We start from the raw sequence: 26388 nt of genomic DNA, 5'->3' as shown, positions 1-26388 counted from the left end.
AGATTCATCACACAGAGAGCATGCCCACCCCAGCTCCATGAATGGGGAAAACAGTGCAAAATGTCACATGACAGCAATGTAACACAGCAAGTTTGAGACCCATGCTTTAAGGTATGTAGGCTTCAACTCCCAGAATTTGCAGTCCACATATTTTAAAGTTGTTGAGATTGAGAAACACTGTTCTAGTATACTCAGAACAGAATGAGGTAGTATGTTTGGCCTGTAGGAGAAATAAGATTTTGCATAAGATACGGACAAAATGGGAAGGTATTGTTTCTAGCTCAAAACACTTAGAATGTTATGTTGGAACTTTTGAGTTTCTGTTGATATCATGAATCAAGATTTCAACTGCCCAATGTTGAGCTACATTCCCCACAAAAAGAAAGAAGAAAGTTGGTCATCTAATTCAGGAAAAAATATTATACAGTATTCATATCAGTGACCTGTACATAATTTTAAATAATATTCTGGAATGGATATTTTTCATTAAAAGAATTATATGGAACTAGGCCATCTATCATACTACAAATAAACAAAATGTTTAAAAAATTATGATATTTATGTAGTTACCAAGCACAAGTAAATTATATTAAAGTATAAAAATTAGTTTACAATCCCCAAGCCATGACACAACCTTTAAGCAGCCCTAATGTTGTAAATTGAATGTTGACACAATCTAAATTACTGCATGTCTCTCTCACCTCTAGTATCTTTTAAGTGGAATGCGTCTATCTAATGATCTAATTTCCTATAGATGCTCTGTTTATGTAAATGCTAAACCTTACTATGATTCTGGAGCTTCTGAAACTCTCAATAAGGAAAAGGGCAATCTACTTTTTATTTTATAATAGCAGTTATTTATTAATAACAGTTCAATCAAATAATTCAGCTTTAATTCTATGGATCAGTTATTGCACTAGTAACAAGTACTATCAAGTTTGGCAAGTGCTCTGCATAGTATATTGTTCAATAGTATTTCAGTTAACAATATAATTACAATATAGTAACTCAAAAGAATATATTTATTAAATAAAATATAACTACCGGAAAATGAAATTGGAACTTTTGTATCCATGGTAAGCTATTTAACATTAAAAACTTAAGGCCATCATTGACATGACGTTCTTTGAAGTATTACAAAGTATTACACCACATTCTTTGAAGCTTTTTAAAATTAAGAACATATTAAAGACCTAGAAGGAACAGATCATTAATTCTCCTAGTTCATTCAGCTTCTAAAGATCATACAAAAATTATTGTAACCTTCTCAGCACAAATGCTATATCTCATCCTTTTTTCACCAAAAAGCTAAAATACGCTGCTTATACCAGTTCATTTTATGCTCCTTCCCCCTGAATCTTGCTACATTCATCATATCTGGCTTCATCCAATCAAGCAGGACTGAAACCACTTAGAACCTCACAAGAAAACCTAAGAATTTAGAAAAAGTTAATATTTATTGAAGAAAGTTACACCATAACCCCCCCAAAAAATTCAGTAACTACAGTTAGCTTTATTCAGAAACTAACTTTACTAAAAAAAATTTAAAAAGTAGTTCAAATGGTTTTGTGCTTTGTTTTTGTTCCTTTCCTATGTAATAGTCTACTCTTTGAAGGGAGCTGGCCTTGTTTCCTTCGGTGCTTTGTTTTTGAAATGGTGAAATATGTTCTAATTTGGTTTTCTTTTTTACTAGCAGTGTGAGAATTCACTCTCCCATATCTCTTCATACATTAATAGTTTGCATAAGCTAGACATCCCCAAGCTGGTTTCACTAACTTCTATGGGGACTTACAACTCCCATGATTTCCAGACAGACTGTCTATTGGTTTTGTTAGCTAATTCTTGAAGTTGTATATCTATTATATCTAGTGGGAATAAAATTGGAAAGGCTGCCATAGACTTCTCTAATATATACTGAACCCAATGCCACTCAATATAATAGCTGCTCTTAATATTTATATATATTTTAGACTCTGGTGGAATATGGAGCAAATGTGACTATGCAAAACCATGTTGGAGAAAAACCTTCCCAGAGTGCTGAACGGCAGGGATATACTATGTGTTCACGTTACTTGGTAGTAGTGGAAACGTGTATGTCACTGGCATCCCAGGTTGTGAAGTTAACAAAACAGCTAAAAGAGTAAGTATTAATTGATTGTGGTATTTCAACACAGGGCTTTATTAATGTTGTATATAATTTACACTGCTTTATGGTTCATGCATATCTGTGCAGTAGATTATGTAATACTTTGAGTTGACGATGTACCACCAGTCAACAGTCAGTGAGTCCTTAACTGGCTGCATATCTTATTATTTATGTTTATGTCACCTTGGGACATCTGATGGACATATTGAAAACACGTTCCATGGATAAACATAAACTATGAAAGGGTTCTCCAGGAATGCAATCTAAGCAAGGCATGTTGAAATAAACCTGAATTCCCTAGACTCTGAGACTAATGACACATAAAATGTCACTTGTAACGTAGAATTCTTACTTTCAATTCTATTTTTTTTTTCATAAATAATTTTTATCCACCATTGTATCACAGTTTCTTTCATTATGCCATGGCACTCTATATATAGAAATGTGGATATAAAATATTTACATGCGTATGAAATTATTCATAATTTCTCTCTAAGAATCTGTAATTTATTCAAAACTTTCCTATTCAGCACTAGCTCAGTGATAAGAATTAGAAAGCAGATTCACCCCAGTTGCTTGATTAAACAAGGAGAATGCCATTCCAAGCCTAGCTCTATTGCTTTATTGACAAATAGTTCTCTAAGATTGTTAAGCATACTGAAGAAACTCCCACCATTCACACTTGGGGTTAGGACTGATAGAGCACAAAGTTTATTGCTGGAAAAGAAGAAAGCACTGTTGATTCCAGAGAAATGGTCAATCTAGTTCAGGGTTGTGGAATTCCTGGCCCATGGGGTGGATGCGTCATGTGCTGGCCATGCCCATGCCCAGTTTAGCGAAGGGGGAAAAGGTCCCAATACATCACATGAAGACATGAGTTTGACACCCCGATCTACTTCCTTAGATTGTTTGTTTGCTTAATTTCTATGCTGCTCAGTTAGTTAATCTGATTTTGTATAATTTAATTCAGGGGTGTCAAACTGGCGTCATCACAGTGGCGTCACGTGACATATCGGGACTTTTTAGTTGGAAGACAAAATAGATCGAGCCACAATAGCCAGAAATAATAAATGAAAATAATTCAGAAAACTGCAAAAGGTAATTTTGCAACTTTGTGTTACAAACCAGTGCTGACAGATAGTAGGAGTATAAATAGCACAAAGAAGAAATACTATTTGTTGGCAAGAAAAAGAAAGGCAAAATCTTCTGTGTTTCTAGTACTACAAACTAGGCTAGTGGTGAGCCATTTAAAATATGTTTTGCCATTTCCTGATCCTTTGCTATGCTGTATGAGCATTTCCATTTGTAAGTACCACAGATTCAGCCTACATATGGTTGAAATCATGTGGATGCTTTCTAGCTTTAAATTTGTCCTTTCAAAAGCTCTACAACTGAGAAGCGAGTTAATAATCTATGTCCTTTGAGCCAGGAAATTATCCACTTAAATATACCACAGCTGGACTTGTGCTGTCAGTTTTGTTCCACATTTTAAGCAAATCATTCTGAAAGTGAAAGCAGTAATGAGGAGGTGGCTGTATTTTTATGCACACTCTGGCAGTATCATATGGCTTTAAACTGAGAGAAGGAAAAATATAGCTGTTCTGGAAATTTTCTATTTCAGAGGTAAACAATAGCCAAGGTTTTATAGAAGAGAGAAAAAATGGTATCATAATGTAGAATTTAACAGCCCACTAGCCACATGTGTGATGGACAAAAGCTATCAATTTCCAAAATGTTTACAGGAAGCACAATAAATTTAGGATACTTCGTATATGTTTCTGTATATTCTAATAGAGTGATTACCGAAAGAAAACATGAGTCCTGTTACATCAAGCCAAAGATCCAAACTCCTGCAAACTCATTACTATTCCTTGTTCCCAAGTATACCAAAATCACGCTCTGTGTAGTACAGGACAGTCAAACTCCAGGCCCGCAGGCCAGATGCATCACACACTAGCCACACCCATGCCTGGTTTAGCGAAGGGGGGGGATATCCCAATATGTCACAAGATGACACCGTGACAATGTGAAATTACTAGAATTCTGACACAAATAGGTATACCTGCTTATAAATTATGTCATTCTTTCCTTACAAATCAATATCATATTTGCATCTTTCTCATTAAAGACATCAGATCACCAATTAACACTTATAACCGAACAAATTATGTCATATTGTAGCCCCTCAGAGGGTATCATTCAACAAAAATAGAATGGAATGGAATAGAATAGAATTTATTGGCCAAGTGTGATTGGACACACAAGGAATTTGTCTTGATGTAAATGCTCTCAGTGTACATTAAAAAAAAAGGTAAGCAATTTACCTTGCAAAAATGGCAAAAATCTTCTGAAGGGGGGAGGGGAAAAAGTAAATGAATTAAATTAAATTATTAACAAATAGAACTCAATTTCTTGACAGTAATTTTAACACTTTTTGGCTTAACTAGGAACCAGAGATTTCTGAGCAGATTGCAGATTTGTTTAAATTTAAAAATGAGGTGTCACATCACCTACCTTATCTGCCCCAAATAGTTTTACAAGTCTGGAGAAAAGCTTTTCTTTTCTTACTGTAACAATTGCAAATATTTCTACTGCTTAATTACTCAATTAACATGAAGAAATCAGAGAATGGAGACTCCAAAATCTGACACCACATTTCCTCAAAATGCAAAGCAATTTTGGGAAGTGGATATAGAGAACTAAACAAAAAGACTTGAGCTAAGTGAATGGAATTAAAAATGAAATGGTGAAATTATTTGGGATGAAACCAAACCGAGGAAGGTGTGTTTTAGGATATAATTAAAACAAATGTTATAAATGTCAAGAAAAGGTTAATGAGAAAACATAATGTGAGAATGTTGACAGATGTAAAGCTGCAGGTAGAGATAGTATAACTGTAGAAATGTTGAAATATGTATGTGGTGTGCAACTCACTTAACATGTGTGCAAAAGCTGCATCTGTGTTTGATGACTGGAAGAATGCTTTTATTATTCCCCTGCAGCAAAAGTGACTGTAATAACTACAAAGGGATGAGTTTGTTAAGTGTGCCTGGGAGGATGTTAGGCAGGATTTTGATTGAAAGAGGTGATAATGAGAAAACCTGAAAAATACACTGTAGTTATATGCCAGGCATGAAGTACACAGATTTTTGCTCTGGTAGCAAGATGTTAAAAAATGTACAGTGAAATGGGCCAAAAGAAAGGGAAAGATTGAACAAGATGTATTCGATGGAGTTTATGACATCCTGGAAAAGAAAAAGAATTTTAAAAAACAGAAAGAACATAAAGGGGAGAGGGGGTAAGAGTTTTGCTTTTTAAAGGAGTTGCTGAAGGGTGTGCTTATCATAACTAGTCATTTAAAGCCTATTTTATTTGTTCGTGTAGTTATGCCATAAGTGAGTTATTCAAAGTTCTGTTTTGCAGTGTTTATCGTTCTTGTGTTATCGCTAGTATACCTTTCTAAAACTCCTGGAAATATGGCATCATAAGACAATAACTATAGCTAAATAAATAATAATGTCAATAAAATAAATAAAATGGTAATATTTTAGTTTTACTTTATTTTTACATAACTAAATAAATTATATCTAAAAGTATTTACCTAAAATATCCCATTAGAATGTGGGTTTTCAAGAAATGTCTAAAATCTAAAAGCATATTTGAGAAAAATCCACATATAATTTACTAAAGAAAAAAGTTACAAAAGACTAATTCACACACACACACGCACACACACACACAATGTTATGCAATTAAATCATTTTTAAAAATAGTCTTTTTTAACAGTAGGAAAAGGGGGAAATAAAATTAAATTCTGGCAGTAAAATCTTTGCTTAAATATAGAAAAAGTGATCACTTCTCTAGAGTATTGTATAGCTGACAGCAAAAGAAAGTCTTCCTATGATTATAGTATTGGTTCTAATTCTTGAAACAGTTGCCATTTAATGGAAAAGGGCTTTTTTTTTTTTTAAAGGGTTCATGTAGAAAGCTTGCAGTTTTATTGAACAGAAATTTTATTGGAAAGAACCAACAGATTGATTCTTCTTCTTGATTCTGTACCTGTTTCTTTTAGACCTCCAAGACATATCAAGACACCGATCTGATTGATATATGAGCATGGTGCTTTATGATAGTATGAAAAGTGAAAGTAACAGGGTTTTTTTCAGAATATGGGACGAGAATGCAAATAGTATCACGTAGCATGGACTAACCAATCAGTGCTGTGCAGAACTGGTTTCTGATACAAACTTTCTCCTCAGTACTTTGTTTTATTGAAAATGTTATGGCTGACTGGAAAGATTTGGGAACATTGCCATAGACATTTCACCAAGCAAATGAGCAGTGAAAGGATTTTATTTAAATGTCATGCTGCCTGAAAGATATAGTTAATTAGAATTGGGTACCCTGTTTGGTTTCCTCAGATGAGTTCCAATCTTCACTAAATGTGAATTATTATTATCCTTACTCTCAAAATTAAAATTATGTGTTCATAATTATTCTTGAAGTTCTGAATATATCTTTTAAATATTGTTAATGAAAGATAAAATAAGGGTCATGTTTTAAAATAAAATATATAATCTAGTATAGTGGTGGCAAACATTTTTTGGCTCCCGTGCCAATAATTGCGTGCATGCTCGTGCCAGCACCCGGAAGGCAATATGTACTGGGCCCCACAACAGCGCGCCACGCGTCTGCACATGCGTACAAGATCCCCTTGTTTCTTAACTTTTTACATTCCAAATCAGAATGGGACAACTCACTACAGCCAACCCACCACAGGACCTCATCCCAGTCAATTTCCCCTGGCCAACTCACCACAGGACCACTCCCCACAGAATAATTTAATGTGGGTAACTCAAGAGAGGCACAAGTAGAATTGCAATTCATCCCAGCTTCGAGGGCTTCTAACTTGATATGGTTCAAAACTAAAGCAAGACAAGGCTTGCTGCAATTCACTTGACCCTCTTTTGAATTATCCTGTGGTAAGTCATCCCTTGGCAAAATGGGCAGGTCAAATCGGCTGGGGTGAGTTAGCTATGACTCTTCCAAATTGTTTACATTAAAAAATATTTGGAAAGGTCCATCATTTTAAAAAGCAGGTAAAGAATTACTCACTCCATTCTGTGTACAGGTAGTCCTCGAATTACAACCGTTCAAAGTTACAATGGCACTGAAAAAAGTGACTTATGACTGTTTTTCACCCCTACGACTGTTGCACAATCCCCGTGGTCACATGATTAAAATTCAGATGCTTGGCAACTGGTTCATATTTATGACAGTTGCAGTGTCCCAGGGGCATCTGATTACCCTTTGTGACCTTGTAACAGAGTCAACGGGAAAACCAGATTCACTTTAAACAATTGTATTATGTGTTATTCAAATATTTTTTAAGTCTTTCTGCTAATATTGAAGCAAAAATTTTATAATCTGCGTTTAATAAGTAAAAAAAAATTTTTTTTAAAAATTTAAATTAACTTTTCTTTCAAGTCTTTGGAAAAAGAAAAGTACTGCCAAATTTCAGTGACTCTGGTTTAATCAGACACCAGTAAATTCCTAGCTGCAAATGCCAAAGCCCTGGCAATCCGTTGCCTAAAATTCTAATCTCACAGTTTACACCAACATCACTGCTAGTAATAAATAATATATATAATGCAGGCAACTTTCAGAAGGTTCAATAAAATGATCAAAGTGCTGTCCCAAGGATTAGAAGCAATTTGCAGAACAGAGATCTCCTTTGTGTATGTTGGCATTTGTAATATGTTCTCTCAGTGCAGCCCTTAAATTATAAATGAGCAGGGCCCTTTTTAAAGGGATGTTTACTAAAACAATTGTGCCTCCTTTAGTACATTGATGGACAGCTTTTCTTTAGGAACAAAAATAGCGTAACAATGTAATATTTCTTCCAGACAGACAGTAGAGCGTATGGGTTTGCAGAATCAGCTCCAGGAGCTTCTAGAAACTCAGAGGGCAAATGGCAAATCACAGACAACATCTTCAAGGTAACTAGGCTTATAAAAGTGGGGTTTAATTTCTGAACAGTTATTTCTCATTCTTAGCACACAACTAATTATGCTTCAACTAAAATTTTAATCTGAGTTTAAAAATGTAACAGAAATATCACACAGTAGAAATTCATATTGAATGCAAAATAGAGAAGAGGTTCTGATATGTCAAATGCAAAACTATTTTTATTTGCTTCTACAGAAATCCATAATATAAAAAAGGAAAACTTGAGAAAAGGCAGTAATTTCTTCAATATCATGTATCTGTAGCATACATAAAGTTTTGAGAAGATCCAAGCTACTAAACTGTATCTAAATCCACATTATTTGGTTTTGTAATGAGTGTAGTTAATCTGGTGAGTTTAATGTCAGGTGCAAGGAATCAGAACAACATTAAGAATTGACTAGACCAGTATGTCTATTGCTATTCACCTATTTACAAAAACCTCAGCAGACTAGCTGTAATCACTATATACCGTGTTTCTCATATAATAAGGCTGTCTTTTCGGGGGTGACTTAATTCCCCCCTGCATCCTCGGGTGGGCGGGTATCGTCAGCATGGATGTCAGCCTCGGCATCAGTGGGGCACTTCGCATCAGAAGACCTTCCGCCGCCATTGCTTTCCCTTCTGCCCGTGCCACCGCGGCATTTGCAGCATTGCCACAGTGTTTGCGCAGACACGTGGGGCTGGCCAGGGCTCCTCCCTGCAACTGGAGTGCTGCCTGAAACACTCGGCTTCAAGCGCTCTTGTCGCCGCCTTCCCAGGCATCGTTTGAAGGTAAAAGCCCATTCTTTTAAAAATGACGCCCTACTACAACAAAGCCTCCCTTGCCCAAGAGGGCAGCCCAACCCCACATGGGGAGGTGAATCTCCTGGGGCCACAGCGCAGGACCAGTCCACCCTGGGAGAAGCGCTTAGCTGCCCTCCCTGCCTGGTGCCGAGCAGAGCGTGAAGAGCCTCACCTGGGGTGCCCCATGCAGCTGACAGGCAGGCCCTCCTACCCGGCGGTGGAGCTCTGGCCAAGGCATTGGGTGCCTCCCTGCCAGGCCCTCCACTCATCCCACCAGGGCTGCGCTGGAGCCGAACGGGCTAGGCAGAGCTGGGGAAGCGAGCCATGGGTGCACGCATGCCTGCCAAGTGAAAAAGCTGGGCTGAACTGAACTTGGCTTCCCGTGTCCCTCCAGCCCGACCCTGAAGGGGCTACTGGGAGAGGCTGCCCAAGGCAGTGATAGCGCCTGCCCGTCTGCGGACAGGGAGGTGAGGCGATGGCAGTATTGCTTGCCCAGCCAGCGGGTCCGCGGCCACCCATCCTTTCTGCCCCTTGCCCAGCTCGTCCCCGTCCCCACACACCTCCAAATGTGGCGGCAGCTCCAAATGTGGCGGCGATGCTCTAAATGCCGTGGTGGCACGGGCAGAAGGGAAAGCAATGGCAGCGCAAGGTCTCCCAATACGAAGTGCCCCACCAACACTGAGGCTGACATCCATGCCAATGCCACCCGCCTGCTGACCTGGCCTGCAGGCAGCATCATACCCGGGTCTGCAGCAAAAATACTTGGCGAGAGTAGGGAGGTTGGTGGTGAGGCATGGTGTCTGCCTGCAGGGCGCTCCTAACGGCAAGCCCACTCGCCCTTCCCCCCATTTTGCATGTTTTAAAATAGGCCTAAATTTTGGGGGAGGGGCTTAACTTCATTTTATGCCTATAAAACATTCTGGGACTTGCTAATGGGGGGGGGGGTGTATTGTTGGAGAAACACAGTAGAACAACCAGATAAGCACTCCAGGGTTAGGGCGTTCTGCTCACCATCACTTCTTCTCCCCCAGGGATTCAGATTAGCCAGTCTCTTAACTCTCCCCCCACCCCATCCCACTTCAGCTGCAAATTCCACCACACCAATGTAGTTACCATCCAAAGTGTAAATTTTAATATTCTATCCAAATTCTGGTTATTGCTAAGAATTCTGACCTAATATTTGATCTGCCCATCTGGAGACACTCTATGCCAAGATGGAGAAGGCTGCTTCAGACCACTTGTTTAACCTCTTCATCTAAACTTCCTCAGAATGTTGAGAAGCAGCCTAATATGTAAAAATGGAGTGGAAATAAGTTATGCTGGCTCTCCTCATATTACATTTGAATATAATGGAGAGAAGAAGAAGCCTACTGTACAAACATCTATGGTAATATAAATGTTTATTAGAAAATTATTCTGTGGGAGATTAGCCAAAACTGGAAATAATAGATCCTAGCTTGCAAATAGACTTACATTCTTAAATGTAGCACAAATGTGCAAGGCAATAGGAATGCATAGGAAAGGGGGAGAAAATGTAATGGAAACATCGATGTTGTGTCTGTATAATTTTGATTGTGGTCTTCTGTACTAATTTTTTTTTCTCCATTGAAGTTCACCATCATCACCCATTTCTGGCAAACCTCAGTGGAAACAATATGACACAGATGATGTGACTCCACCAAAAAATAAACTGAACACTCCTGATGGGATTCAGATTCATGGCAGTGCAGGAACTCAACACCCTAATCGGCCCAAGATGAAAGAGGAGGAATCTGACAAAATCCTGCGCCAACTGCTGGGGAAAGAAATCTCTGAGAATGTCTGCATGCAGGAAAAATTGTCCTTAGAATTTCAGGATGTTCAGAATTCTTCCAAGAATACAAAGAAGGTGCCGTTGGAGAAAAAGGAACTGAAATTGGCAAGATTGAAGCATCTAATGCAGAGGTCCCTCAGTGAATCTGACACAGATTCAAATAATTCAGAAGACCAAAAGAACACACCTGTTAAAAGAATTGATAAGCCCAGGCCACGGCCTATAGTGGAAAATACTGAAAGCACTGAGAATTTGCATCTCATGATTAAGAAACATGCTTTGGCATCCGGACGCCGGTTTCCTTTTGGAATCAAAACCTCAAAATCAGTGGATGGTCACAGCCCTTCTCCCACATCTGAAAGTAGTGATCCTGATAATGAATCCCACTATCAGACTGGAAACGTGTCTCAAAGCCAGTCTGCGGGAGACCCCAGTCAAGCCAATCCTGATACCACAATTGCTCCCAAAGTAGCCACGAGTCCCAAGAGTGCCCTCAAGTCTCCCTCTTCAAAACGCAGGACTGCTCAGAATTCAAAACTCAGAGTGACATTTGAGGAGCCCGTGGTACAGTTAGAGCAAACAGAGATTGGTTTAAATGGAGAGAAGGACAAAGAGCAGAATAAATCTGTTCCACGGCCAATACCTAATGCTGACACTGGGGACCAGCAGAAACGTCCATTTGGAACATTTCGATCCATAATGGAGACACTGAGTGGCAATCAGAACAATAATAATAATTATCACTCTTCAAGTTTAATCAAGACCTCATCACCCTTTACCTCATTAGGAAGAAAAGCCACAGATAGCAAGGGAAATTCAGCAACTTCTACAAAAGGAAAAAATAAACCAGTGAGTTATTCTAAGGGTTGAGGGAATCCTTGTGCTTTCATCAATAATTTCTGCCAAAAATGAATGCCCAGAATAATGATATATGCATTGCAGCTTTAAATTAATATCAGCTCATCATCACTGGGGAAACTTAGGAGAGGTAAATGATGATGTGGGAACATCTGGAAGGAGGCAAGAAAAATTTGGAAAGGGTGTAACACAAAGATTTCTGATTCAGCTTTTTCAAAATGTGGATCATAATGCAGACTTTTGTATTTGCTTGGATGAAGTGATATCAGTAAAAGCCAGCTTGCATTCTCCAGTGCAGAGAAGAAATATTAAGGGTGTTTTGTTTTATATATAGGTCAGAGATGAAAGGAATAGCTCATCATTTTGCTTTGGTAGGAATTTAGACTAGGAATAGTTTTTATGTAGATGGTTCTTAAAATCCAAACCTCTCAGCAAAAGATAAAATATTCTATATTTCATATACACACACAGAGTGAGGTAATTGGATAAGAGTAGTAAATATTTTATTTGGAATACATTATAGAAATAATATTAGGGAGGCATAGCCATGCAATGCTGTTAAACCAGAAATAGGAATACGGCCATATGAAGAAATTCTAAACTATAAATACATGAAGCATCAGAAGACCTAAGCATGGTGTTACATTCTGTTTCCCTTACCTAAATGCTGTGCTTGGCAGCTATTATAATGTGTTAAAACATTCATATGGACTGACATGTTCCAGGTTTGAATGATTTTCTTTTCTATACAAGTGCAAACCTTTCTCTTTCAACAATTTATGCTAGGAGACAAAAAAACAAACAAAAAACCAGTCATGAAGCAAGAACACTGTCTTACTTAAAGATATATTACCAGCTGTTATATAGAATTATTAAAAATAGTTTACTTGTGTTGACCATAATGTGTAAGCCATAAAGCAACTAAGATGTCATTGGTTTACAAAGATATAAGTGATGGACAAGAATAGGGTAGTTATAAAGCATTGGGTAATGCTGCACCAGAAGTGAGGCAAAAGGATCAGAATTAGGAATCTAAGGTTCAACTTTTATTTATAAGAATGATGACTACCAGTGAAAACACTCAAATTATGGGACTTGTGGAGTATATAATTTGCTTCTAGAGATCCTAGGAAAGGGAAAACACTTCCAAATAGAATTCTGCTACAGAGAGGAAAGATATGGAAGAAAGAAAAAAGAGGTATAAAAACAAGTTTTGTCTAGAATAGAGGTGTCAATAGTGTAGGGTAAATTCAACTTGCTGGCATTCTTTCCTGGATCTCAAATCCCTATCCACCGGAAATGATAGAAGAAAAGAAAGTTCAGTATGTATTTTTTGGGGAGGGGGTGGGTGGGAGAGAATGTTGATTTTAAATAGGAAAATGGCTGATGCTTAAGGCACCTTTTTCTCTATTTAAAAAAAGCAATGTTCCCAAATCTCATGTCCATTTGAGGTCTTAGTTTCATCTATTGGCGTGCAGATCAAATAATATTTGAGCCAACAGGAGCTGCATTCTCCTGATCAGGAGTTTTGGAAGGCAGCTTTGATAAAATAACTGAGTGGATCATATTTTACAGTCCCATTCCAAGAAAAAGGCAAGAATTATATTTATATAAAGAAAGTTGTTTTTTTAAAGAATAAACTTTCACAGAAAGTCAGTGTATAGTTCATTTGGTTTCAAAAATATAAGCCCAAAGATAAGTTCCTGTAGTATTGAACTAAACATTTATATGAATGAAGTATATTCTACCTCCGTATTGGTTCTAGTAATGAAGATATATGTTAAAGGACACTACGAAGCAAAGTGTACTGAAAGGCAGGGATTAATCTATAGATTAGGATTTGTTGAAAAAATATATAAATGGTTGACAGAAGTCTTTGGTCCTAAGACTTCATCAGGCATCCAAGCACCTTTTTGTTTATGTGGTACCTCTGATAACGCATTCCAACTCTTAATTGCTGAAAATAGATGTCATGATTTTCTGAAATTTCAAGATAAGAAACATTCCCAAACTACAGCATAAATCCCAAACCAGCATTTTCTAATTTTCACAACCCCAATCTCCTCCCAAAAATCAAGAGAAGAAAAAAAGGAAAAAATCTCAGTTTGTTTGGATATGATGTGCCTACACCTATTTTGCCTCACTGATTCCGTGCCTTCAGTCATTAAAAACCTGCCCATCCTGTAATAGAGATTTAATGACAATTAAATGAGAGAAATGTCAATTTGTGGTCAGGAGAATATGTATATTTTCAAGACTGCCAAGTGAAGACCTATAATTTTTTTCTCCTTTTGAACTGGGGGAGTCTGTTTTCAGGGCATTCTGTTCTGTTTATTGTCACTATGGAATGTATTAGTGAAGCATTCCATTTTTTAAAAAAATATTTGCAACATTCATTCCTCCAAACAGCATTATTTCAAAGGTACCTGGTTTCAGCTTTATTGATGGATGTGATCCAGTGCAGCAATATTAGCATTATTTCCTTTTTTATCTAATAAAATAAAGTTGTAGACACTGTCCAATGGGATTCATCCTTGTATCCTTTTGTCACCAAGGTAGAAAATTACTATTGTGTGCCAAAGGGACATCCTGATCGCTTGGGTGCAATACAAACAGCTCTCCCTTCAACCCAGGACTCTAGTTAGACACTGAAGATTTTGCATGCCTTTTTTTTTCTTCCATTCAATCATATCCAATTTGGGGAGAATAGCCTGGACAAGTCCCTGCTGTTTTCTTGGCAAGGTTTTTCAGAAATGGTTCACCATTATCTCCTTCCTAGAGGTGAGGAAAAATTGACTGGTCCAAAGTCACCCAGCTAGCTTTGCAGCCAAGGTGGGACTGGAACTCACCATCTCCTGGTCCCTAGCCTGATGCCTTAACCACAACACTAAACTGGCTCTCTATCTGCATGCTTATTCCAATGCCAAATTGCAATATAGATGTTCAGGCCATTTGTTGATAGGCTAACCTTTTTTAATAGCTGTCTGTACATTGTGCATGTGAGAAGCTTGCTGCATGGCCCTTCAATTGACAATTGCATTGCCCTTCCTTAGGCTCTTTGTTCCAGCTACACCAGTTTTTCCACTCGCATGCTGATTGAAGACCACCTCGATAACAATGCATGGTATGTTCTGATGTAGAATGAAAACATTTTTATTGCTTTTTATTATTTTCTCATTGCATCTACAACTTATAGCTGTTCACAGCTTGAGCTAATGCAACAATTGATGATAACTATAAAAGAAAAGAAAATTTTGGTCTGCTAAAAAGATACCATAAATTCTTAAAAACCATTACTAGCATTCATAGCCGAACTAGCTTAATGGTTCCATGGCACAGTATGCATAAAAAACTCATAAATTCAAAAATGCCCCTTAGTTCAGTTTGGCATCGTGTGGCGTCTTGAATGGAAGTCAAACAGCAGATGAGGATGGAAATTAAATTTCCTCTTATGCATAGGCCAAGTCTTTCCACTTATATTCAGAGAAAGTGTGCCTCATGCTCTATTGGCTCATGTCTTTCTAACTTGTCTTTGAACTCTGATTTGCTAATGCAAAAATAATGTTAAGTAGGCCAAAATTAAAGTGTTTTTCTCTTTTCATAAATGTAAATATACTTGGTTGGAACCAGACTTGCATTTCTATGAATGAAATACTACTTCTGCTTGGAGAGGAAACCAAGGTCCAAGAAATGTTTTCTGCTGGTAAACAGTTTTTGCCAAATGTCTTTCCTCCTTGGAGTTGTCAGCCCTGCCTCTCACATGGTTTTGGAAAGTTTCTCAATTCTCCAGAGTAGTAACTATATAAATAGGCTTATTGCTGTAATCACGTCATAACAATGTAGCATAACATACAGTACAAGAAGACAAAATAAGAAAAATGATAAAAAGAATGTTAGATATAAGAAAACCGGATCAAAATAAAACCAGGACTACAGTTAAGAACTTTAGAAATGCCTTCATATATTTAATTGCCAACAAAGCAAAACAAGCAGCTTAACTACTATCAGTTAAAAATATCTGCAAGTACTTGGATGTTCAAAGACAGAGCCCTTGAGTTCCTCACCATTAATTCGACCCTGATTTTGTCATCAATGGGATAGGGAGGACACAGTGACTAATTATCTCTGCTTGACTGATATCCCAAGGGTAGGGAAAGGCATATATGTTTTTCATAGGAATTGTACCAGGATGGAAATTTAGATGACTGTACTGCAACATTGGCATCCTTTTCAAGATGTCTACTTCTATTCCAAGAGCTAAGTTCCTCCAGAGATTCTTCAGAGTAGGTTTTTAAGGCTACTATAAAATCACTGAAAAGGCTCCCACAACCTTTTTCCTCTTACATTTTAAAATTCAACTGACTACAGATCTGGATCTAACTCAGAATTTCAGTTTTTACTGGACACTCATTTGGAAAAGAGGTGAACTATTACTAAAGTTGTCCCTAAGGTTCAATGCAGCCACCAGTTTTATAGTTGTTCAGATTTTTGGAACCTAGTTATTTTAGCATTTTATCACCCAATGTAACAAAGAAGTTGGCAATGATAAAACAAGAATGGCAATAACATTAAAAATTAAATAATTTTAACAACAGATTTGGGGGTAAATGTCTTTAAGTTATGAAATGTATTATAGCTTTTTAAATCCCATACATCCTATTTGCCTTTTTTAGAGAAAAATTCATATGCAACTTTAGGATAGATATATGATGGATGGATGCATAGATAGATAGATAGATAGATAGATAGATAGATAGATAGATAGATAGATAGATAGATAGATAGATGCTGGCTGGCTGATGATAAATAGCAAGCTAGATAAATCCATCTGTTTCTCAGGGTTTAATATAGCACATACACTACATGATTAAACCCTGAGAAACAAATCCATCTCTCTCTCTCTCTCTCCCCGTCTATCTATCGTCTTATCTTTTATCTGTCTGTGTTTCTAATTATATATATAATCATCTATCATCTATTATCTGTCTGTTTCTAATTATCTATCTGCATGTTTTATCTGCGATAAGTATTTTAATCACATCTCTAATACATTTCTCACGAAAGCTATTATATTACTTTTAATATCTTTGTACTTACCACATAATGAATCTATGGGGATCAATATTTGTTGTCCTCCAAGTTAGCCTGTCCATTTTGAGAAATGAATAGACTCTTTTTTTCATTAGGTATATGTGTTCAGATTATCAATATCCATTTATTATCAGCAAGCAAACTTGGTATGAATTACTTGTAGGAAAGAAGGAAGGCTACACATGGCTACAATTTGCAGCGGGCACGATATGAACTTTGTGCTTAAATAAATGCCGCTGTGAACTATAGCATCTTTACAGAAGCTGTTATTTGTACATTACTTCACCACCACTTCCACTGAAGACAGTAGCAATCTTTTAATACACCTTCAAAGGTGTAATGAAAGATTATATATGCAGAATAGAGGCTAAGACTGTCTCTGTTTTTCCCAATATGTGAAACAACTTTTTCATTTTCTCATTCATCTAAGAGCAGCTTGTTTCCATCTCTTTAGAATTTAATGTGAGCCATAAGAACCAAGTTTACAGAGTTAGGTCAGAATTTTCACAAACAATTACTTATAGTTTGATGGGAAACACTGACTATACATTATCTTAAATGCGGAACATGCTATTCTGTAAATGAAAGGTAGCTTCTGTTTGCAGAAAGTACTTGGATCCAATGAAAGTTCTTCCAGGAGAAAGAAAGGAAAATAGTTTTTTAAAGTACAGTATGGGAAATTTAAAAAACTACTCCAAAGAATGTGATACTTTCCAAAGCCTCATGGTAGTTGGCAGCAGGATAGTTGGTAAAAATAATATCACCATTGATTTTGCGGTAGAACATCCTGTGAACAAAGTAAAATTCATTGGTAGTGTTAATTCATTTTTCAGTTTCATAACTAAATGCTTTTCCTAAAAATAGGGTAAATCTTAAGTGTAAAGGAAATTTTATTTTTAGCCTTTTGTCTGCTATCTCCAGAAACAGGACTGCAAAAAGGGGGTTTTCTTAGTTAATATCACCATCCCAAAAGTGCTTGCAAGCATTATCCCAAAATGTAATATGTGTGTCTGTGGTGTGGCTTGGAATCACAGCAAACAAAATATTTGCCAGATAGAAAACATTTGAGCAAGGATGCCTTCTCAACTAGACAAGTTTAGATCATTGTGAAGATCAGCTTAGAAAGGCCACAATTAGTTTTAAATATAGAACGGGAAATCATGGTGAGTATGAAGTATTTTTCTTGCTCAGTTACTTGAAATAGAGCAAATTGCTCTTTGAAAATGTAGTATGAAACTGGGCAAAACAACAGATTTGCTATATCCAACTCAAGCATTTCTGGGTTTATTTAGCTACAATTTCTGAATTTTGATTCCTAAAATTACCAACTTGGTGTCTATATACAAAACATTTTACATATACTCAACACAGAAAAAAAAAACACAGTTTATCTAAAAAGCTTTTAAGCTGTATGGTTGATTGTTAAAACACATACTTTGCTTGCATGAAGTTCCAGAAAGAACTGTAAAAATCTTGGAATTAGTCCTGGCTTATTGAAGTAGAAAGAACAAGGTGACCTACCCTAGTATACAGCATTTCTCATAAACATTCAAACAATAATGGAGTGGACTAGACTGAAGGGGTGAACCTTCAAAGTTGTCAATTAAAAACTATTACAATGGGGTTTATCTTACAATTATACTATATATCATATTTGCAAGGAGGTGTTATGCATATATTTATGTATAAACTTAAAATAACTGTAAGGATTTAAGCAGATAACCCTCAACTCCTTCTTTAAAAATGGCATAAAAATCACAGAACATGGAATACAAGAATTAAACTATGTTTTTTTTGTGTGACAGTTCTGACCAAAAAACAAACAAATCTCACCATAACTTTTATTTATTCCAAGAACTGATGTGTTACCATACTGGATTTCTTGCATTACTCCCATAAAATAGCAGTATATTCGTCAGGGACTGTCTATATTACATGTCTTCCTAAGCATTTTTCTGTAAAAATGATCAGGATATTTCATTTATTTGTTTTCATTTGGAAATTATCTTCAAACCAGAAACCTTGAAACTATACAGGGCTTTTTGTATTGAATATTTATGAATTTGATGCAATTGTATAGAGGCTAAAAACTGTAGTAGATGAACAGAAAGACTTTATGAAATTCATTTGAACAGTAGTCTCTTCGATATATACAAAATGGCAGGGAATCAAACATATTATTTCTTTTGTTTTACATGGTTACAATACATATACAGTATGTGTATGCTTGCTAAACTCATGATTTATTGGTAAAGTTTTAAATGTTATTTATCTTATTTATAGCTTGCCTTTTTGTGCAACTCAAGGAAGGTATACATAATGTTTCTTCCTATTTTTCTCAAAATAAAAACTTTGTAAAGTGAGTTGGGCTAAGAGAAAATGGTTGACGAATAGTTTCTGTGCCTAAGGGATGATCAGCATGCACATGCTCCCAATTTCTAATCCAGCACTTTAACCACCACATCAAACTATAGCCCAGGGATTTCCAACCTTGGCAACTATAGCAGCTTGACAACTCTAGCAGGGGTGTGGACCTCTGCTACAGAGAATACTAACTGAACACAATTCTAGGAGCTGAAGTCCACAAGGCTTAAAGTTGCCACGGTTGGACACCCCTGCTATAGACAATAGTAACTGACCACATAATCAAGCAATCAGTTTAAAGAAAAGTTAATTGAGATAATTGACAAGCATTGTTCAAATTGGGTTTTGAGAACAAAGCAAATACTATATGCAAGTTTCAGAGCCGAAATTCAGCTGTCTGTCCTATTAATGCATAGGGCAGTAGCAGTGATATTATTATTTTTTTTAAAAGAGCTTCTTGAGGCAACTTTTTGGCACACCAATGTATTCAAATTTAATTAGAGAATATGGAGAGTAAAATGGAAAGTGACAGGTTCATTAGAGATTTTATGATGTTGCAATTCTTTAAGATTGTTCTTTCTACTATCAATGCGGAAGGGAGCATGTATTGAAAGTTGCCTACTGTGAACAAATTGACCTAGCCACTTTTATGTCCAAATTGCAAAACATAAAAGTACAGAGCACTGTGTAAAGTTACTGAATATTTTCGAAATATATCATGGAAGAGGTTTTAATTTTCTTTACTTACATATTCCCCGTAGTTCCTCTATAAATGCAAATTCAATTCTTAATTAACAGCTATTTATACAGTGCAAAACCAGTTTTGCAAATATATGTATAGTATACAGTTTTTAATACTATGATTGTAGTTGAATAATATAATCTTAATGATATATGCATTGGGGGATAAACAGCATATTTTTACAATTAGCGTCTACTTAGGCAGAATAAAATTATTATGAAAAAGTCTGCTTATTATTTGCATACTTTTTCATATCCACATGCATAATAGAAGAACCTCTCATATTCAAATTTAGTTCAACGTTAGAAGATCTGTTAACTCCACATAGTTTATCATTCTGAATACTATGATGTAGGGAAAAAAATTAACTGGAATTTAAAATCATTACTCATTTCCCAATCATAGATATTTATTCCAGGCTGCTTTGGTAGAAATAAATCAATTTTTATAAAAGTTGGATTTTTCCACAAGGTAATTGCCATAGTCCAAGTGAGCACACATATAGTATGCCGTAATTGTCTCTGACAGCAGGATGGATGGAGATTGGAATACAAATAATCTCTGTGGTATTTATTAGCTATAAGATTCAAATTTGTCTACATATTGATGGTCCACCAAATGTCTGTGCCAATTTAAGACTAATGCTACTTTTGGGTTATGATTAACTACATGTTATTTGATCATAAACATTTCTCTATTTTTCTTGCTAGGCATAACAGCTACAATGAAAAACCTCAGACCGTTTACAGCAAAAACTGTTTTGAAGAACCAGAGCTGCAAGAATTGTTCCTTTGACTTAACATTTCATTGGATATCATAGTCTTCCTCCAAACATGGCCTGAAATCTTCCCTCTTGGAACTTACCCATACTAATTTCACCAGCAAAATAACAAACTCTTAGGATGCCTTAAATTTGTAGCTTTTAGACAATATACAAAAATTAATCATGTATGTGTCTATGTCACTTTTTATAAAGTGTTCTGTTTAAGGCAGGGATGAAAAAAGCCATGGATTGGAAACCCAATGATGCAAGGATCCTTCCAAATAATCATCTGACCTCCATTTTTTTACATTCTCTGTTGCATGGGTATAATGTAACGTGTCCTGTATCTCTCTTTTTCAAAACCTATTTGTGTCTGTTAAAAAAAAAGAAAGAAGATGAAAGAAAGTCTCTATAACAGGGGTCCCCAAACTTGGCAACTCTAAGACTTGTGGACTTCAACTCCCAGAATTGCTGAACTAACATGACTGGAGGAGGAATTCTGGGAGTTGAAGTCCACAAGTCTTAAAGTTGCCAAGATCTCTGCTCTATAAGTACTGATCGTCGCTGAGCCCAAGACAATGGCTCCCTCCCTCCTTTTGGTCCCTATATTTTGTCACTCTTTCTGAATGTTTGTATAAAAGAAAATAAACCAGTATTAACCAAAACAAACATGCATACATGATCACATGTATATTCTGCTTCATTTCTTTTAATTATCTTTGTGATCCAATTCATTTGAAACATTTTGCTCTTAAAAAATAATCATTGGTTGATTCTGGTTAGGACGTTTGATATTAAATCATTTTATAAGGATGCTGAAGTTTTGACCTCTGATCATCATCATTTTCACCATCAAAAAATTATATAACCTAGAATAAGGATTTGTTCCACTAGTGTTCAGACAGCTTATTGAGAAGTAGATATAGAGTCCATAAAGCAAGATAACAGCTCAAAGTACAATAACATAGAATCTATCTGAGTAGATCCTCTGTCCCAAAATCAAGTGAACGTGGTCCATTTTTCATGCAGCACCTACCTAAAACGTTAATACAGCAAGGCAGGCAAAATTAAGATTGATGTTGCATTATAATCTCTAAATACAATTTTGGATGTATGTCATAAGTAATTTGGTCTAAAAGAAATAATCTATATAGAAAGGCTTTTGTGTATTCTTTCAATTCAGAATTATCTCCTGGCAATTGCCTGGGCAAGACTTCATTTTTCTTGGTAAGATTTTTCAGAAGGGATTTGTTGTCATAGAGCTGAGAGACAATGACTAGTTCAAAGCTGCCAGTTGGCTTTGTACCTAAGGCAGGACTGGAACTCATAGTCCCCCAATTTTTAGCCTGGTGCTATAATTACACTCCAAACTGGTCTTCTTAAAACTGACTTTAAAGTCTTTGCATTATTTTACTACCCAAAGATGAAGTGATATCATAGTCTTCTCTAGTTCTTGCCGTTACTCTTCCATATTCACTATCTGAGAATTCTGCATAAGACTAGGAAAAGTGGTAGTGTCATTCAATATAAATAGTGAGTTTGATTAAAGAATTAACTCAGGTCACATATTGTAAGCCATGGTTACATCAAATTGTGGTTTATTTTCTAAATACAACTGGCTAAATTACTATTTAGACTAAGCCATAAATTTTATAGTTAGTGTTGTTTCTATAACTACAATGGGTCATTAACATACTGTAACATATTCAACTAAAACAAAAACTAAACAATGCATAACTCAATGATTGATTGGATCCAGGCATGGCATTAAATTGTGATTTTCTAACTGGTTATATTGTTGGGCACCCTGACTGATAAATTATACTAACTAATCATAAAAAGTAGTAATCTAATTATACTACACTAAACATAGATAATCATGGATTAATCATTAGGAAGATCACCTGGCTTACTTTAAGTGGCATGAAGGAGTAGTTTATCTGGACTGACTCTGCACTGAGTTTGTTTTGATTTTTCCAAAAACTTTTTGAAAAAAAATTATAACCAATATTTAAGTATGTAAATGTATTGTTTTCTTTTCTCTTTGTTTTTCCGTATTTTTTCACAAGAATTATTAAAATGTTGGGAAAATACCAAAAACTTCAATAGGATAAGATTACATCTTTTTCAACAACAAATAATATTTCATATTTATTGGACTTCATTTGTTGTTGAACTGCAATGAAATTAATCCTTTATTTAAGCACATGTTTCAACAGAGTCCAAGAATTGTTCCATTTGGGAAAGAACTCAATTTTGAAATTCAATATTTTCAGAAGTCTACATTCTTTTGAAGTTCATTCCTATCCCATCACAAGTTGACATCTGAACAAAGAAAGTCTGTTTTGGTACCCTACTTAACAGCTAAAAGTATTGTTCATATTGGGAATATAAATTTAGGACTTCCAATAGACTATAGAGCTAATGTTACCAGCAACATGTGAATCTTGTCAAAATAGATTAGCTATGGCAAATTATAATGAATTGTGATTTTTATTTTTTGAAATATTTATTGTACAACATTTATGCAAGTATGTGTTTCTGTGAGTATATGTCCTGTGTGTTTTGTTTCTTTTACTATTCGTTTCTTTCTTTGTTTTTTTATATTCAGTTCATAACAAAGATTTTTTTGAGGGGAAAAAAAGGAAAAGAAGGGGGTCAGCTATTCAGAATAACTCTGACCAACAAAGGAATTGAGCTGTGGACTGAAATTGTCAGGCTCCATAGGGGAAAGCAACCGTGTCATGCTGAGGTTTAAAATAACTGGGGCAGGAAAAGTTTGGAACATATAGTGAATTTCATGAAGGTTTAATGCATTCAGATGAAAGGCTAGCATTGTACCATGGGTCAAAATCCTGAAGGATAAATAAGAAGATTGGATGAACATGAAAAACAAATTGCTGAAAGCCTGCATGTAAATAATCCTAACAAGAAGAAAAGCGGGAAAACTTTTAAGAGGGCTATAAACAGTGAGCTCACTCTCAAGCTGAAAAGCCAAAGGGAGGTACTGTATATAAAAATGCATTCATAACAAAGGAATACAAACTGGTAGCTCAGGCTTGTAGAAATGCACTTTAGGCTGAACCTCAGAGAGAGGAGGCTGGAAAGTATCCCAAATATAGTAAAAGACTTAGGAGAAATGTGGGCAGTTAAAGAAGAGTTGAAAAGGCTGTCTGTTTTGGGGTAGAAAAGTAATCTGAAGTAATAGGATGAAGACAGAACTTCTTAACACATTACTTGGGCCTTTCATCTCTGCATAGTCTCTTACAGGATTGGAAAAAGAGAGAGCATGATTCAAGATTGATAAAAGTACATAAGCCCCACCAACTGTAAGTTCAAATCAATTTCCTGGGCCAGATTACTTACCAACCAGGATGTTAAATATGGCAGAAACATTTAGAATTGCCCACTATAATCGTTGAAAAAACCCAGAGAAATGCTAAGCAGCCAGAAGACTGGAAACGAAGAAGACATGTCAGACTAAACTTGTCTCTTATTTATGACCGAGTCTGACTAGTCTGATACACAAAGAGAATGTTGTGGGTGTAATGTGCCTTGATCTCAATCTAGCATTTGTCAGAGTTTCTTATGGTGTTGTGCAAGGCGGATCAATGTGTGCTAGAGAATAGTGCAATATGCAACTGGTTAAGCAGCCACACAGAAAGGATGTGCTTATTACAGTCATCCATCTTTGGAGAGTGCAGTGGTGTGAATGAATGTAACACCTTTCTGCAACTCCTCAAGCTAGAGAGCTCCTTCTGCAGGATGATGTAGCTAAGCTCAGCAGCTGCTGCACAATCCTGGATAAAGACGGTTTTAGTCTAAGGAGCTGCTGTATTCATATCCCTGCCTGTTTCAAGGCATATTTAACTAGTGATCCACTGACGTGCTGCTCATTTTATTTGCTATTTGGATGATATAGCATCAGTACGAAGTGCTCATTAGAGGAAGTAGGGAAAATATGACATTATACAATACAATGTCTTGTGGTATTCCAAGGGTATATTTTTGTGAAGTTTTGTGCCTGATAGTCAGTGCAGACAATGGAATGAACTGCAGACCAGAAATGCCAGTGTCAGTGGCCTCTAATTAGTTTTTGGCTGTGGTTTGCTTTCCAAGCTTGTTTCAATTCAGTTTCTGAACGTTTTGTTACCAGATGAGGTAACATCAGCAGCAGGTTATCATCATAACCTCTAATTAGTTTCTGAAACCTGAAATTCGTTTCTGGTTTTTTAATAAGGAACAGATTAAAATGGCTTCTTCTCTTTAAATATCAATGCTTATAACATGAATAACATTAACCTTAAATGTATTTTAATTAATAAAGTAGGACTAGTAAACATAACTTCTAAAATCCATTGTATTATTTTATCAGTATTGGCCATTATTGTTTTAATGCAGTTTATTTTTCTTGTTATTTTATTTTTTCATTCTTAATTTTTTCTTTCTTATTTTTTGTTCTCTAAGTTGTTTGGTATAAGACTTTCTTTTTTCTTTCTCCACTTATAGCTTTACTCTAATATCTAACTAGGTTTATGAGGGAAGGCTCTGTCTTTCCTTCTGCATAATGGAATAACTTGGTGCATTTTGTGTCCAGTGAGAATCACAGGATGAGCTGCATACATTTTGTTCTGGGACAGGTGAGAAAGTGTGCTCAGAATGGAATGGTCAATTCTATTCCGAACTGTTACCCACCTGCTTCTCTGGCAGGGATACTAGAATTTCTGTGGCATTTCCAGCCCTGATTTTACTTTTCTAATTTATTCCCCCACGTTAGAGTTCACATATGTTCATTTTTGGAGCATTATCAGGTATTGAGCAAAATCCCAAGACTCTTTATGTAATTTTTCCCAACATTCTGTTGGCTTAAAAGAATAATAAATAAATGATAAAGAATAAATAAATATCTAAATAGTAAATATGAACATATAAAAATAGAGATATAAATATTTTAATAAACAATAATACTATATAAGTTACCATGTAAAAAAATTAAAAAGAAGAAAAATAAACAGAGAGACACCCCCACATTCACTCACACTGATGATGTTACCTAGTGGGTAATGAAACAGCTGTAAGAAAACTAAGCTCAGAAAGCACTAAGAACACAGTTGTATACTATTCAACCCTGAGTTACATATTTTTTTCTCATATTGGAATAAAAATAGTTATTTGCTTTTATAACTCTACTTTGTCTAATAGTATAATCTCCAATGTTAGAGATTCTGAATCACTAACTAAAATGTTAATTCATCATGAACTTTATGGACACTAATAGTGTACCATCCTTCTGGTGGCTGAAAAGTCAATGCAAAGTCAATTTTCTTTAGAGTAGTGTTTTCAAACGTGGCAACTTTAAAATGGATGAACTTCAACTCCCAGAATTCCCCAGACAGCACTTTAATTGAAAAATATAGAGGCATATATGTATAGTAAAATTGAGATCTAAAACCAAGTAGCATACTTCTTCTCCCCGCTACCTATAAAGCAAGCCCCTATTCAGTTTCGATCTAACTTCCTCAACAAAGCTTAAAGTCAAATTAAGACAATGATTCTTTAAAATTAAGTCAGATTCCTGATGGAGTTATTGTCACTGCAACTGGAAGCTTAAAAACCTTGAGACCGTGGCTGATTTTGACAAAGTGAAACAACGTTGTACCAGATAAATACCTAAATGGGAGGCTACTGGGAAAGTCTAGGTTTGTAGGTTAGGCTGGGAAGTTACAAACCATCCCAGAAGAGAATGACAAATCACTGATTCATTGATATATTTTGCATTTCCCTATTGGTCAGCTGGAGGAAGCACTGATTGGTTCATG

The 26388-nt window shown here is 36.0% G+C and overlaps 1 protein-coding gene across 3 annotated transcripts in view; it reads left to right on the top strand.

The window, feature by feature from the left end:
- The window catches only part of SNCAIP (synuclein alpha interacting protein), a 109239-nt gene extending 88001 nt beyond the window's left edge, over positions 1–21238 (top strand). For 2 of the 3 annotated variants that reach the window (XM_087926912.1, XM_026714643.2), the window contains exons 8-12: positions 1971–2140; positions 8053–8145; positions 10550–11600; positions 14663–14733; positions 20517–21238. In XM_087926912.1, the coding sequence (XP_087783038.1) occupies positions 1971–2140; positions 8053–8145; positions 10550–11600; positions 14663–14733; positions 20517–20601 (1470 nt within the window). In that variant the 3' untranslated portion in view covers positions 20602–21238. The remainder of the gene's footprint in view (positions 1–1970; positions 2141–8052; positions 8146–10549; positions 11601–14662; positions 14734–20516) is intronic. The other variant, XM_087926913.1, reaches the window with a different exon arrangement.
- The last annotated feature ends 5150 nt before the right edge of the window (positions 21239–26388 follow it).

Source organism: Pseudonaja textilis, chromosome 2 (assembly GCF_049901715.1).
Source record: "Pseudonaja textilis isolate UNSWEBS1 chromosome 2, rPseTex1.2, whole genome shotgun sequence".
Classification (NCBI taxonomy): domain Eukaryota; kingdom Metazoa; phylum Chordata; class Lepidosauria; order Squamata; family Elapidae; genus Pseudonaja; species Pseudonaja textilis.
Note: the sequence above shows the minus strand (reverse complement) of the source record. Positions and strands in the feature narration are given on the sequence as shown.